We start from the raw sequence: 13,935 nt of genomic DNA, 5'->3' as shown, positions 1-13,935 counted from the left end.
CCACCTATTTGTTCTAGGCCTGTAGGGCTGAGCCTTAACTCTCCAGATAACCACCTTCTCTGCAAAACCTATCCAGGCACTTCCTGATTTTTATGGCACCATTAACAGCAATGCCAAGTTTTCTGCTGCCATCAGGCAGAGCTGGGAAGAGGAGTGACAAAGGCTGGCACATACATAGGCTGTCCCTGAAGTGCCAGCTGCAGGACTGGACTAGCTTGGAATCAGCTGCTGCAGGAAGCTGCAGCAAAAGATAGTTTAAAGGTGCCTTGTTTGTACCCTACAACTTGGGATCAAAATTTCTGTAAAAAGTCCTGAGCTTTCACAGCCTAAAAGGAACCAATTGGACTGTGTTCATGCTTATGGCACAGAGCTACCAGCACAAACTAACATCTAGTCTAGCTTTCAGGCTTCTCTGTTCTGGGGGCAAGAATCCTCCTCTTGTCTTTGTAGTGCCATTTCCTATATTCTTCTGCCTTGCTGACCACCACATCTCTTTTTTTACAGCAGTGGCAGTCTTGACTCACTTGTCTCTCTCCTGCTGTTGAAGCTTCTTTCTGAAATAATACAAGCATGCACAGCACCTTTACAAGGTGTGTAAATGAAATCATCCAGCTCATGGTTGTTCTTTATAGACCCTCTCAGGTGTAGATTTCAGGCTGCTCTACATCTAGAAAACAGCACACCACAAGAGGAGGATTGTTGCACCGTGCTCTAAAATACAATTTGACACAGACTGCAGTCCATTGGCTAATGACAAGTGGGACAGGACAGTATAATGAGAACCCCATAATGGGTATAGGGAGCCTGAAAGGAATCCTCTGCTATAGGTTCTGCCAGTATATCAGAAAATCAGCATCCTGAGCTAAAGGAATAAACCCAAAAGATAGTGTTACATACTTGGGTTGTTATGGGTGCTTGCCAAACTGTGCCCAGACAGCTCTGGGGGTAAATGATGGCCTCGGTGCACGAATTGCTGGGAACTCAGAATATGGTTAGGATGAGCAGCCCGGTTCATGTTGTGGAGAACATTCACCTGTAGAAAGACCAGAGTGAGAGGACTCAGCCCTGTGTCCATGGTACATTCTACGCTGTGTGCATTCCCATCCACCATGTCCTCTCCATGCCTGCGGATGAACTTATATGTGCATGTATTGGTCTTGTACCTCAACAGTAAACTCATTGCTGGAGTAGCGCCCATTCATCTCAGTGCAGGACAGGTGAAACTTCCTTTCATAAAGAGCAGCACCGTGGTTGATGTGGTATGAGACCTGGCGTAGTATTTCCTCATAAACTGCAATGCTCTCCACACCTGAGACAAGAAGAGAGAATTGGTGTGGGGTTAGGAAGCTCCTGCTTCAAAGTCATCTGGCATCATAACCCTACAGCAACTAGAAGCTATAGAGGAATCCAAGGCAATGCTGGGTTCATTAATTTTAGGAAGGGCTCTGAGATGGAGCTTGCTGCTAAGGACCTAATGAAATCCCTGCTTGCGTTGATAAAACAAGTGGAAGGGAAGGAAGGTCCAAGAGCGAAAGCCCTGTTAAGTTCTGGAGAGCACAACACTGTTGTACCAATCCACAAGTGGTGGGATGTTGTCCCTCAGCCACGTGATGCAAAATGTTGCTGGCACCTGAGAAAACCAAACCCCAAGGAGTAAGTCCAGAGGAGTGATACAAGCCTGGGTGAGCACTCAGACACTATGCCCCAGTACCATGTAGTGGAGGAGAAGCCAGCTCCCCAAGGAAATGGCCTGGGACTCCCAAAAGCCAGGAGTTCATCAAATGGTTACATCTCAGAGTGTCACAAAGTACACCAACGTCACCTCTAACATTAGGTTAAGTGCTCCTCCCAGTGATGGGAGTGAGAGAGACATAACTAGACAGCTGTGACCAAGGAGAGGACGTACCTGTGATGGTCAGGTAGGCAGAGGTGTTAACAAGCTCCAGGCCCCGCTGCTGCAGCAGTGCCCCATCCAGGAGCAGATACTCCCTCTCTGGGTCCAAGTCATCTCCTACCAATGAGATCTCGCAGCCATCCAGGTTGTGCACAATCTCATCTGACATTCGTGTATCTGTCACTGAGATGCAAATGGAAAGAAGACACGACCAGAAAGCCAGACAGCCATCAGTGAAGGCAGGACTTACTCAAGAGTAGTACCCACTTACTTACAAGTGCTCGTATCATACGTAATTACTTCTCCTTGTCTGGCTAGCACTGACCTTGAGTAAAATCACTGTCAGTCTAATTACTTATTGCAGGAGTCCCCCTGGTTCTAATGATATTATTTATGCACATAATAAAGTCACTTTATTTTGGAACAACATACTATTATCAGACTGGTTCATGATAACACACCTTGGCTGTAAGGACTCTGTTGACAATGTGCAAATTGAGAACAATGCTCACACATTCTCAGGCCCTGCATGCTTTTCCCTGTCTCATGACTGCTGGTTACCATAGCTGAGATCTTATCTTCTTTAAAATGGCAATCACATTCAATAATCATCTGCCTTCAGCAGGGCTAAGACCAATCTACTCTAAGTCGAGAAACTCATTGCATGAGGAAAGGCAAAGCTTCTAAACAGAAAACTAGGAGCAAAAAATCCCATTACCAGAAGAGATATGGAAGAAGTGGAAGAACACATAGAGCATAAAGTGCAGAGAAATAATCTGAGGATGATGGAGAGAAATTGAAGAATGAGATATTATAGGGTGTGAGGAAAGTGACTGAGGAATTCACAGAAATAAATTATGCAGGAAGAGAAGGGAGGGGGTAAGAAATAAGGGAAGAAAGCAGAAGAGAAGGAAGTAGGAGAAGACTAAGTGCAGGAGTAGAGAGGGTAACAGGCAGGACATCATCCAGTGCTGGATTCAATAAAGGGAAATGTAGGTAAAATGTAAAAGGGATTAGGAATGAGCAGCCTGGGAAAGAATTAGGAGAGAGTGAGGCGAAGGAACTGAGTGGATAGAAAAAGTACAGGGAGGAGCAGAAAGGGATAAGAGCCGATTAGCCTACATATTGACAATGTGCCTTGCTTCTATATTTGTAAACTCTCTCTTTCAGGTGTAATTATAGGGGCTCTACTTCCTCTGCAGGACCGCAACTCTCATAGGTCTTTACAGTCTGTCTTTTATATCTAGCCCTATACTCACCGGTACCGTGCCAGTTCTCATCCTTCTTGGCCTCCACCTGGTGAGAAATAGAGCAGGTGATCTGGAGGTTGGGGAACAGGGGGATCCCATCAGGAGACTCAAAGTCCGATGCAGGATGAGCAAAGTGGGCACTGCCACTCAGCAGGATCTGGGGGGCATCAGGCTGTAGCACCACAACATAGCCCTCCACATCAGGAATGGAGACACAGGACTCTTCACTGAAACACCTGAAGGAGAGCAGTAGAAAGCATCAGTTCACTCAAGCTGCCACCAACAACATTATGAACAATGCCTCCTGCCAATTACTTCCAGTGAAGGGAATATCCTTTTTCCAGTAGTCTTCCTAAAGCTTCCCTATAGCCTGCTGTGCAAGACAGAGACGTGTGGTAGGAGTGACACCACTGGGTTTCGGGTGGCTTGGTCACATCAACACACCACAGAGAAAATTAAAAGCAGTCCACATGCCTAGAACAGTGTGAGTTAAAGCAGAAGTTATGCATAGACCCTAAGAATCAGTAGGACCTAGGAATAGGACCTACTAGTATCCATAGGCCCTACAGTATCCATCTGGACACTGGATACTTTAAAGTTTATTTTTAGGAAGACTTTTACCCATTTTGGGACTATCAATTAGAAATAAAATACAAGGTGAGTGCATGTAACTTTAGTCCAAAAAGAGGTAACCCTCTTGCTGAACTGAGCTGGAGGAGCTGCTTTGTCCACTCACTTGACAGCAGTGGTGAGCCTGAGAGGCCGGACGCCAGGGGTAGCGAAGCGCAGAGAATTCATGTAAGCCACATGCTGGATTGCATGGTTGAAGGTCTCCACATCATCGCCCTCCAAGGTGAGCAGGGACTGAGAAGGGTTCACATGAACCTACAAGTGGAAGAGAAAATACTCGTGGTTCCTTGGCAAATGCCCAGAGTCCAGGCTAAGTGAGACACAAAGGAGAAAGGCGGGGAGTTGTCAGAGGTGGGGGAGCAGGCAAAGTCCTAGGAAGCAAGGCTGGGGAGGAGAGTGGAGGAAACTCATGCAAGCTGGGCAGATGGGCATACCTTCATCCCTTTGCCCAGACTGTCGAAGTCACTGTAATCAAGCCCCTCACGGCAGGCATACAGGCATTCAATAACCTCCCGGCTCTCCAAGCTACCAGGGCGCACAGTGAAGCCAGCCAAGTAACCATGGAAGTAGTGGTGTATCGACAGAGGATCTCCTGAGGGAAACATGGGAGGTGGAGGGTGTGAGAGACATGGCGAGGAAGAGAGCAAAACCACAAAAGCAACAGTGTGAGGGACTTACACTGTAAGGGAGGTAGAGAGAGACAGAGGGGTGCATGAGGCACGGAAAAGCCCAGAGGACAAAAGCAACAATATGAGACATATACAGATGTTAAGGGAAACAGGGAGAGACAGAGAGTTGCACAGGACATGGAAAAGCAAAGACAAAAAAAAAAAAGACAGGGGATGCTGAAGAAGGGAGATGATGAGTTTTTGAATTCCAGATGGGGAAAGCGAGAAAAACAGACCAACAGAAAGACTAGGGCAGTGAACAGTGGGTAGCATAGAGAAGGTTCTGCCACACTGCTGAATGCCAGACGGAAACAATTTCTTGTCCCCCTCTCACTCTGCTTCCTGTGAGGGCTTGTAAAAAAACCTATACATTCCACAGATAGTTAGGGATGAGGTGACATCTCCTGATGTCTCTAATGGCTATTGTGTTCTTCATAGAGCAGCTTTAATAATCAGGCATGAGGACTCTTTCTCCACATGAAAAGCATACTCTATCTCTCAAAGCAGGCTGCAGTCCCTCCATCAGCCTTTTCATGCTCCACAGGTATCAAGGACCAATCTGCCAAATAAGGGGATTCCTCCCAGGGCAGTGGGAGGTGGCAGGACAGGATTGGGGAAGCTGTATGAGGAAGGCACCATGCAAGATGTGACAGTCATGCACAGTGAAGAGAAGAGAACCATCTTCTTTCTTTTCCCTACCTTGTACAGTATCAGTGGAGTTCTCACTTCCTTTCATTTTCTCTTTGTTTTTCTCCTCTGCAAAAGGAGAACATCCAGACAAGGAATAAGGCATTGGAAGATGGTAATTACAGGGTCAGGAAAGTACCAACACAAGTGCCTGTATTGGCCAGTCCACAAGAACAGCTCTGTGTCAAACAGCGTACCCTTCAATCTTAGAGACAGCACATCACAGATGAAAGAGGGCAGAGTCCCTCTCGTGAAGGAGACAGTGAGACTGTAGGACGAGTAACTGATTTAGGGGAGCAAGTACAGCGTTTGGGGTTTTTTAATCATCTCCCAGTGTTACCTATTTTCGGAATTATCCATGTTCACAACAAGCCATATTCTCAACATCCCTTTGAAATGCAGATAGCTCCAGAGAGAGGTCCCAAGTTGATCAATATTTGTTGTCTGCAAAAGGCTGATCGAGAGCACAGAGCTGTGGGAAGATCCCTGACCTAGGAGAAGCAGCACTACAGTAAAGATTTGATCTTGCTAGAAATTTCTGCCAGAGTGAGGGCAAGCAGTAGGCAAATTCCTTTCATTCTGTCCTGGTTCAGTCTTGCAGGAGACCTGAAAGACCTGGGAAATGCAGCCTTAAATCTCCACAGAACAGGTTTTAATCTGGTAGTGGCCTAAGTTTGTTCCTAACCTGATTTTTGTCTTCTAACACAATTCCTGTACAGAATGATTTGTGTCTTCTTCATATAGACCTTCAAGACACAGAAAGCCCCATCAATACAATCAGCAGCATAAATAGTACTGCCTGCTCTCTGGTGAAAGGCTTTGATAGAAATGCCAGTGTCTGAATGAGGTACAGAGTTTCAACGCTCCTCTGCCTGAAAGTTGGTTATCCATTGCATATTCTATGGCTGTTGTCCATGAAGCTGCCAGTGCCACCTTTCCCTGAGCTGTTATAACCTTGGTCCATAAGGAAGGAAGGAGCCACATGGGTTTTGGTGCCAAGAGGGCAAGTTGGCTGCAATGTGGTTAGCATCATTTAGTATTGGGTGGTGTTCCTTTCACGTCGTCTCCCCTTTTTTCCCATATGGGAGGAGCATGGTTTGGGGAGTGGGCACTCACCAGTCCAGCAGGCTCCGATCATGAGCGAGGGTTCCTGCCGTGGCGGGTGAATGAGGCCATTGTCATGGATGAGGGCAGGGTCATAAGAGACGCCATCCACGTAGAGCGTGACAGTGGGGAACTCCAGGTTGAGGGCATAATGGTGCCACTCATCATCGCAGACCTACGGCCAACAGCAGAGGAAGCGATCAGCAAAGGGCAGAGGAGAAGGGACATGGGGAAGAGGCAAATGATTCGTCACCTGCTCAAGCTTCCAGAGGAATTTCACAGGCCTTGCACTTTCCAGCAATGGCCAGTAGAGAAAAGCAATCCGGCAGCCGTGCACAGACAGGGAATAGTGAGAGTAGCCCTCCTCTGCCAGAGACAAGCACAGGGAGTTAGTTACACATCACACCTCTGAGCAGTATCACTAGCCAGAACTCAGCAGCCCACTCTATCCTGCACAACTGGCACTCAGTACCATATGCTCACAGTGGGTTTGAGCACTCCCAGTAAAAATCTGACACCTAAAGTAGCTGTGTTCCTAAGGAGGGACCCCTGCCCAGGTCCTGCTCCCAAACACAAGAGAATTCCCCCTGCAGGGACGATCCATTCTAACAAATTAAAGGCAGAGGGCAGAAGTGTCACCACCCCAGGAGAAGTGTCTCACCACTCTGCACTGTACTGCAGATCACCGTCTCCTCTTCCCGCCTGCCTTTGCCAGGTACCACGGCATGCTTCATCCATACGGACAAGGTGAAGTGGTCACTCAGGCCCTCGTGGGCATTCGGCCCATTCACCACAGGCACCTGGGCAGCCTGGCTGCCATTGAACCAGTAGATGAGGCTGCTGTCCTGGCTGTAGTGCACCGAGAGCCGTGCGGTCCAGTTTGCTGTGGGGCTGGGCACTGGAAGCAGGTCAATCTCTCCTGAGGCAGCACCTGCCAAGAAGGGAAGGAGTCAAGAGTGTTTGGTATAGGAGAATAAGGAGACTGAGAACTGGTGAACAGATGAAGAGGATGCTCATTGTAACGTCCCAGTGCACAGGGAGAGGAGGAGTTGTCTATAGGCCTTCTCCTGGAGAAGGATTGTGACTTTTCCATCTGTGCTGAGGGAGGTCCCACAGACTCTGTATAATGGGGCAATGCACAGAAACCTCTGGCTTCCCAGCAAGGAAAGCATGGGTAGCCCCTTATAAAATAAGAAAATTGTGGATATTCTATTCTTGGAAGTGTTCAAGAACAGGTTAGATGGGGCTCTGAGCAACCTGGTCTAGTGTAAAATGTTGCTGTCCATGGCAGAGCAGTTGGAACTAGAGGACCTCTAAGGTTCCTTCCTGCCCGCACCTTTCCACAACTCTATGAAATACGGGCAGGAATGCCCACTGCCCCTCAATGCAGCATGTAAGTTAGGTGTCCTCCCAGCTCCACTGACCACAATTTGATGTAAGGAATGCATCCCCCACCACCATCTCTTTTGTGTGAGGCACAGAGCTACCAGTGTAAACCCCTGCAGAGGAAGGGGCAGGGTGCTGTGTCACAGCTGCTCTCAGACCAGGAAAGAACCAATTTACCACAGAGTTTGCGCAGTGACTTCTCAGAGTAATTATCCCGGTCACAGCCCTTGGCCACATGGTTTGTCTGCAGCTCCACCGTGGCCTGGATGTTCCACAGGGGCTCATCACATGTCTCCAAGTGAATGGTGGGGAAGAGCGCGAGGCTGCCTGCACCTGGGGTGTACTCAATCCTCTTGTTCCAGCCTAATGAAAAAGAGTGAAAGAGAGGGGTTAGGTACTGCCAAGGACCCAAGGCCAGAACACCTGGCATACATACAAGTGCCATCTATGAAGTAGTCCAGAGTTTTGGCCCTTTTCACACTGGAAAGACAGCTTTATACAGCTGGCATCAATGCGAGGGAATATTTCCTGGAAGCACAGAATCCAAGTTCTCTGCTTCTACAGCTTGTACTGATGTGGCATCACTCCTTGGTTGGTCAACCTCTCTTATCAGGCAGAGAAGGTGTTCAGCTGTGTCAATTTCCCCTCAATTTTATAGACTAAGGGGAACCTGCAGGCACAAAACACCTCTAGAAAAGCCAAATATCCTCAAGATGAGCAGCCCCAAAAACAATCTACATTGAATACAGCCTATAAACCTTATGAAACACATAGCAATTCACAGTGATCCAAGGAGTGATTTTCCAATGTTAGAATTTGCCTTTCTGTGGCTTTGCAACAGACTTAGATGTCTGCTGCATCCCCTGATGAGGATGGGTTGATGCCAAAAGGGAACCATATAAAAGGGTTTACAAATTTATAGGTGTATGTACAAACATTTGCGATGAGCAGGACTGAGCAGGCAGTAGTTAAGCAAAAGCAAAGGGAGGTTTGGAGGTTTCATACCCTGCCAGCTGGGCTTGCAGGTGGGTTTCACCTGGATTTCCACTTCAGCATCGTCAGAAGCCCGTTTCTTTCCACAGTCATAGGCTGTCACTGTGAATTTGTAGACACGATCTGCACTGTACTGCAGCTTCTCTGTGTTCTCGATGTTCCCTGGTTAGCAAAACAAAGAGATCAAGGGAGAGGAAAGACAGTCTCCTCAGAGATGTTCCTTCTAAAAATCGCTCTTGTTTTTGATCAATGACAAAATCAAAAAGGCGTTGATTCCCCCTGCCCAATGCCATTCCGTAACAAACTATAGCATTTCACAAAACAGCTGCTGCATCTCTACACCAGGATATATCAGCAGTGCTAGAAAATTCACATAGCACAGCTCTGCCTGTAAATGGAACTGGCAGAGAAGGAGCAAAGCAGGAAAGAGGGAGTGGTGTGTGGTGGGTGTGGATTCTTACCATCATTGTCAATCAGAAAGGGAATATTGGGGGTCAGGATCTCATAGTAGCAGATCTGGCTGTACTGTGGTGAGCAGTCTCCATCAATGGCCTCCACACGCAAGATGCGGTCATACAGCTTTCCCTCGGTCACTGCCACGCGATACAGCTTTTCCACAAAGACGGGAGCAAACTCATTCACATCGTTTACTCGGACGTGCACTGTGGCCCTGACACAGAGAGACACCAACAAGAACTGATGAGCTGCTAGGAGCCATACACCGCCTAAGTTTCAGAGTCAGTTCCCTGAAGTTCACCAGTCTGATTTCCAGCTGTCAGAAGCAAGGCCAAGGAAAGAGACCTTGGTTTCAATGCAGCAATGCTGGCACACAGGAGCTTGAACAATGGTTTCCAACCCCACAGAAAGAGCAAAGGAATAATAATGCAATCTGGGTATGCAGCAACATAAAACATCGCCCTTAGACACCACTGTCAGAAAGCCCTCATTTCTAGTGTGTTCAGTCATGTGACAGTCAGTGACTATTTTTCTTTGGGTCTTCTTAACATGCTGAGTTACAGTATCAGAGATAGAGAAAAATACTTCTGGCTAAAGAAAGTGTTTCCACAGCAACTTTCCTTTGTGTTTCTGTGACAGATCACATTTTGTAACATGCAGCAATGTCTGCGTGAACTTACTTGTGTGATTTCTTGGTATTTGCTCCATCAGGTCCCTCTCCACAGTCATAAGCCTGGATGGTGAATGTGTGCTCCTTATGTGCTTCACAATCCACTGGTTCTTTGGCCCGGATCAGCCCCTCACCTGTAGCTTTGTCGAGGATCACAGCTTCAAAAGGTACCCCTGATCCATGAATCCTGAAGCCACAGATTTCACCTGGTACACAAAAAAGCAGAGAAGAAGGGGAGAAAGAAAAGGACTTAGGAGAGCACATTATATCCCTTGCTTTCCTTTTCCATATTTTCTTCCTTTCTAACTTGCACTCTCCATTCTTCCTCATTATCACCCTTCATTTTGAACAATTTTTAGTTCACTAGGAGTTCCTCCTGCTATTCCCTACAGCCATTAATGGTGCAGATTGCCATCTACTGGAGACTACTCCCCTGGCAAGGAGTGCTGACCAGCATCACAAAGGATTAGAGGTTACAAGGCTCAAACTACATGTGTTAGTGCTACACAGCCACAGTCCTGAGGGAGCACCTTATTTCTCCTCTGCAGCCCTCAGTGAGGTAAAACAGGCCATATACTGCAAATAGACAGTCAGAGCATGTAGATCCATGATGTCTCGTCCACCCACACATGCAGGAGGCACAGAGTACCGCAGGAAACTGCAGATAGGGTCACCTAAATCCTAAAATTCAGCTCAGAGGAACCACTTTTCCTCTCACAAAGCTGACAGAGGATGCCTGAGGAAGCTCCAGGCATGGCCTAAGCAAGCATTAGGAATAAAACCCTTGTAAAGCCTCATCTGTTGTAACAGGCATTTGTGCTTACTGTGAGAGGATGTAGCACTGCCAACCAAGTGTGCCCTACCAGCTTTCTCCAGGGCTCACAGACACAGCGCTGTGCATGTGATCCTTGGAAATAGCAGAACTGCGTCAAAAAGTAGCTGACTCCACCCTCGATTTCTCTCCCTAAGGAAACAGCTCACAGCATCCTAAATCAAGCTGTGCCCAAATTGCCTCCAGACTTCACTAGGGGCCTCCTTTGGAACAAGGTTTGGAGGTGATTGTTTCCTGGAGAGAGCTAGGATCCAGCACAGGGATGAATGTCACCCTGTCTCTGCCTCTTCATAAGTCTGTCCCTACCTCCCACCCTTCCCAGAGCTGTTATCCACCTACCTGCATAGCGCAGTGGAGCATCTTTGTCCAGTGCGAACAGCGGTGGGTTGAGCAGGACTGTGTTGTCATTCTCCATAACGATGCCCTGATACTCGGCTTCAATCCAGGGTTTGTGCTTGTTTGCTGAAGTGGATTTTGGGCAAGGGATGGAGGACAGGAATGTATTAGCCACCAATGGCAGATTCAGTAGAAAACGAGCAGAATATCATCCAGTGGCAAGTAACAACCACCCCTCCCCACCTTCTTCTACGGAAATAAAGAAGTCTAAAATAGGCTGGGAGGAGGAAGTTATCTTTATTTAGTTCTACTCTTAGGAGACTCATCAGAAACAACGTGTTCCTTCTAGTCTCCTCATTAATACCTTACCAGAAATATGTGGAGAGGCATATGGGCACCCAGGAAAGCTGGAGCAGTTAAAAAAAAAAAAGTGAACTCCAGAGGCAGAAGTAGTCTGACCCTGGAGACATATTCCAAATGCTAAATCCTTTAGCTCAATGAAGCCATAATTAAAGGATCCAGGCTACATCTTCCCTTGGGGTGTCCCCAGGGGACAAGTCTTGCATGCAGCCATTATCACTTGTGTGGACATCCTCTAGACCAAGGCCCAGGACCTACACACATATACCCAGGTACACTTCCAGTCAGCCATCCTTCTCTGAGAGTCCCTTGCTCCTTCCTTCCCCACTCCATGGTGAGCACCATATTCCCTTGGCCCCTCCTTGCTAATCCTGTTGGCTGGAGCCCAGCCAGGCTTGGCATGGAGGCAGCAGCCAGCAGGAGGCTCTGAAAAATGTCACAGGCCCAGAAATAGCAAATTAATCTTTATCACACAGGCTCCGGGGCAGGGAAAGGGAGAAATAAAGGGGTGGGGGGGAGGGAAGGGAGGGGAGAGAGAAAAAAATCATTACAAATTAAAAACCCCTCCCCCATGCCCACTCCCTGCCAAATGGGCCTCAGAGATTATATTACATGGCCTAGTTACAACCCCCATTCCCAGATAATCCCCCACTCTCCCACCCCCTGGAGACCAAGATTTATTACAACCCAGCATGGCTTAGAGCTGGTAGAGAGTAGGATACAGAGCCATTCCCCTCAAGGGCACTACTTTCAATATGTGAAATCTATTCTGTGCAGCACAGTGTCCTTTGACATGCCATATTGGCATGGCTTGATGTGTTGACTCAAGAGGGGCAGTATCCTTAACAACCAAGCACTTCTGCACTCCAGGGCCAGGGGATGCTGCCAGAAGTGGGTGGTGGGCCAGCAGGCAGGGTGACAGGTCAGAGTGGGATGCCCCAGCAGGGCAGAGCAGGCAGACCCAGCCTGGCGTAGCAGTGAAGAGTGTGGGCTGGCACTTCTCCATCACCATATTGACTGAGATTATAAAGCATTGCGTAGGAAACCCAGAGAAACATCCACCCTGCTCAGTATGCAGGTGGAATCCTCCCTGTATGCAAGTGCCCACGTCTCCCCCTACCCCTCCATTGTCCCCTCCAGCTTCCACTCTCTACGGCTCTAGTCCATGCGCCACACCACCGAGGTGGAAATCCATAGCTATAAATGCCAAATATGCCCTGTTGCTGGGGTAACAAGCTGATGGTAGAGAGATAAATCCTTTGCTGCATCCACCTGCAACTTGGGAATCACCAATCTGATTTCTCAGGAAATGAGTTGCTGGAGAATAGAAAAACATTTTGGGAATATTTTTAGGATACAGACTCCTACCAGCTTCAAGAAGGCTCCTGTAAATCTAAAAAAATTTGCCAAAGGTGGAGTAGGTATTTCCAAGTGCAAATTCACAAAGGAGGAGGAGAATTCAGAGCACAAGGGGCCTTTCCTTGCCACCGGGCCCCATGGAACCAGAGCAGTACAAATAAATGCCCCTGCCAATGTCAGTGTACACACAGCTCTGCGGTGCACCCGCCCCTGTAGCCCTACCTCTTCCAAAGCACGGGAAGCACCCTAAGGTGTCACATTCCCTGATGACCCCCGAGTACCTTGAATGTTTGCAGATTCCCCCACCCTGTCAGATTATTGACGCACTGGCTCCCCTCAGATGAATCTCTCATGCCTGTCTCTACAGCCACAGATCTAGAAATCTACATCTTTCTCCATCACTATATGTGCTCAAAGAACATCTGCATTCAGAACGTTATAGCTGTAGCACTGGGGTGGTTTGGGCTTTCTTTCATCTTTATCACATAAAATATTCTTTTATATAAGCAACCTGCATCCTTAACACATAAGTGTAAAATAATTCCTATTGACAGATTGTAGATGGATGAACTGGGATTGGAAGGTGGAGATAGGAGATGTGTCTTAGAGACCGCAGGGGTCTGTGGAAGAACAACATATTCTCTCTCAGCATGCAAGGGAAGGGAAGGGAATCTAAATCCACACAGCAAAAACTAAACAAAAGCAAGACAAGTGGACGGAAAAGGGGAAAATGTGAAGGGAACGCTAGGAGATGAAAGAACGGAGAAAAACGCGGTGGTAGGATGACAGATGGGGAAAGTAGAGAATGGGGACGGCATGTCTTGAAGGCGCCCGAAGGGGCGAAGAAAGCCAAAACCGCCGGGGACCGTGGAGATGCCCCAACAAAAACGTGTTGGGCGAAGGCGGCGGGCAGCGCAAAGCCTCACCGCCACCGCGGGAGCGGACGGACGAGCCGCGGCCAACGTGCCCCTCCAGAGCCCCGGCGCGGGGGGCAGCCGAGGGGTTCCAGCGGAGCGCCCGCCGCCCCTGCCGCCCGGGACCGTGCCCACGGCGCTCCGCCGCTCACCTTTGTTGGAGGCGCTGCCGGGCAGCGCGGCGCAGAGGCAGAGCAGAGGGAGGAGGACGGCGGAGCGGGGCCGAGGGTCGCCCATCGCGGCGGCGGTGGCGGGTCCCGGCGCGACCCACGCCCTCGCTCCCGCGGCGGCGGCGCGCAGGGACGGCGGCACCCCCGGCACCTCCCGCACCTCCCGCACCGCGCTCCGCGCCCCGCCCGGCCCCGCCCCGCACTGCAGCATGACGTCACGGGCCGG

General features: G+C 48.8%; 1 protein-coding gene across 1 annotated transcript in view; it reads right to left on the bottom strand.

Moving 5' to 3' along the window:
• CLSTN3 (calsyntenin 3) overlaps positions 1–13,935 on the bottom strand; it is a 15,505-nt gene extending 1,570 nt beyond the window's left edge. The window contains exons 1-16 of the mRNA XM_050331744.1: positions 13,692–13,935; positions 10,910–11,032; positions 9,749–9,944; positions 9,074–9,282; positions 8,625–8,774; positions 7,797–7,982; positions 6,895–7,164; positions 6,487–6,599; positions 6,246–6,408; positions 5,142–5,198; positions 4,209–4,366; positions 3,881–4,029; positions 3,154–3,380; positions 1,907–2,077; positions 1,164–1,309; positions 898–1,033 (exon numbers count right to left, since the gene is read on the bottom strand). Coding sequence (XP_050187701.1) covers positions 898–1,033; positions 1,164–1,309; positions 1,907–2,077; positions 3,154–3,380; positions 3,881–4,029; positions 4,209–4,366; positions 5,142–5,198; positions 6,246–6,408; positions 6,487–6,599; positions 6,895–7,164; positions 7,797–7,982; positions 8,625–8,774; positions 9,074–9,282; positions 9,749–9,944; positions 10,910–11,032; positions 13,692–13,920 — 2,683 coding nt within the window. The 5' untranslated portion in view covers positions 13,921–13,935. The remainder of the gene's footprint in view (positions 1–897; positions 1,034–1,163; positions 1,310–1,906; positions 2,078–3,153; positions 3,381–3,880; positions 4,030–4,208; positions 4,367–5,141; positions 5,199–6,245; positions 6,409–6,486; positions 6,600–6,894; positions 7,165–7,796; positions 7,983–8,624; positions 8,775–9,073; positions 9,283–9,748; positions 9,945–10,909; positions 11,033–13,691) is intronic.

This window comes from Myiozetetes cayanensis, unplaced genomic scaffold (genome assembly GCF_022539395.1).
Source record: "Myiozetetes cayanensis isolate MyiCay16 unplaced genomic scaffold, myiCay2020 scf5-8, whole genome shotgun sequence".
Taxonomy (NCBI): domain Eukaryota; kingdom Metazoa; phylum Chordata; class Aves; order Passeriformes; family Tyrannidae; genus Myiozetetes; species Myiozetetes cayanensis.
The sequence above is the reverse complement of the archived record's forward strand: the minus strand, read 5'-3'. Positions and strand labels throughout refer to the sequence as shown.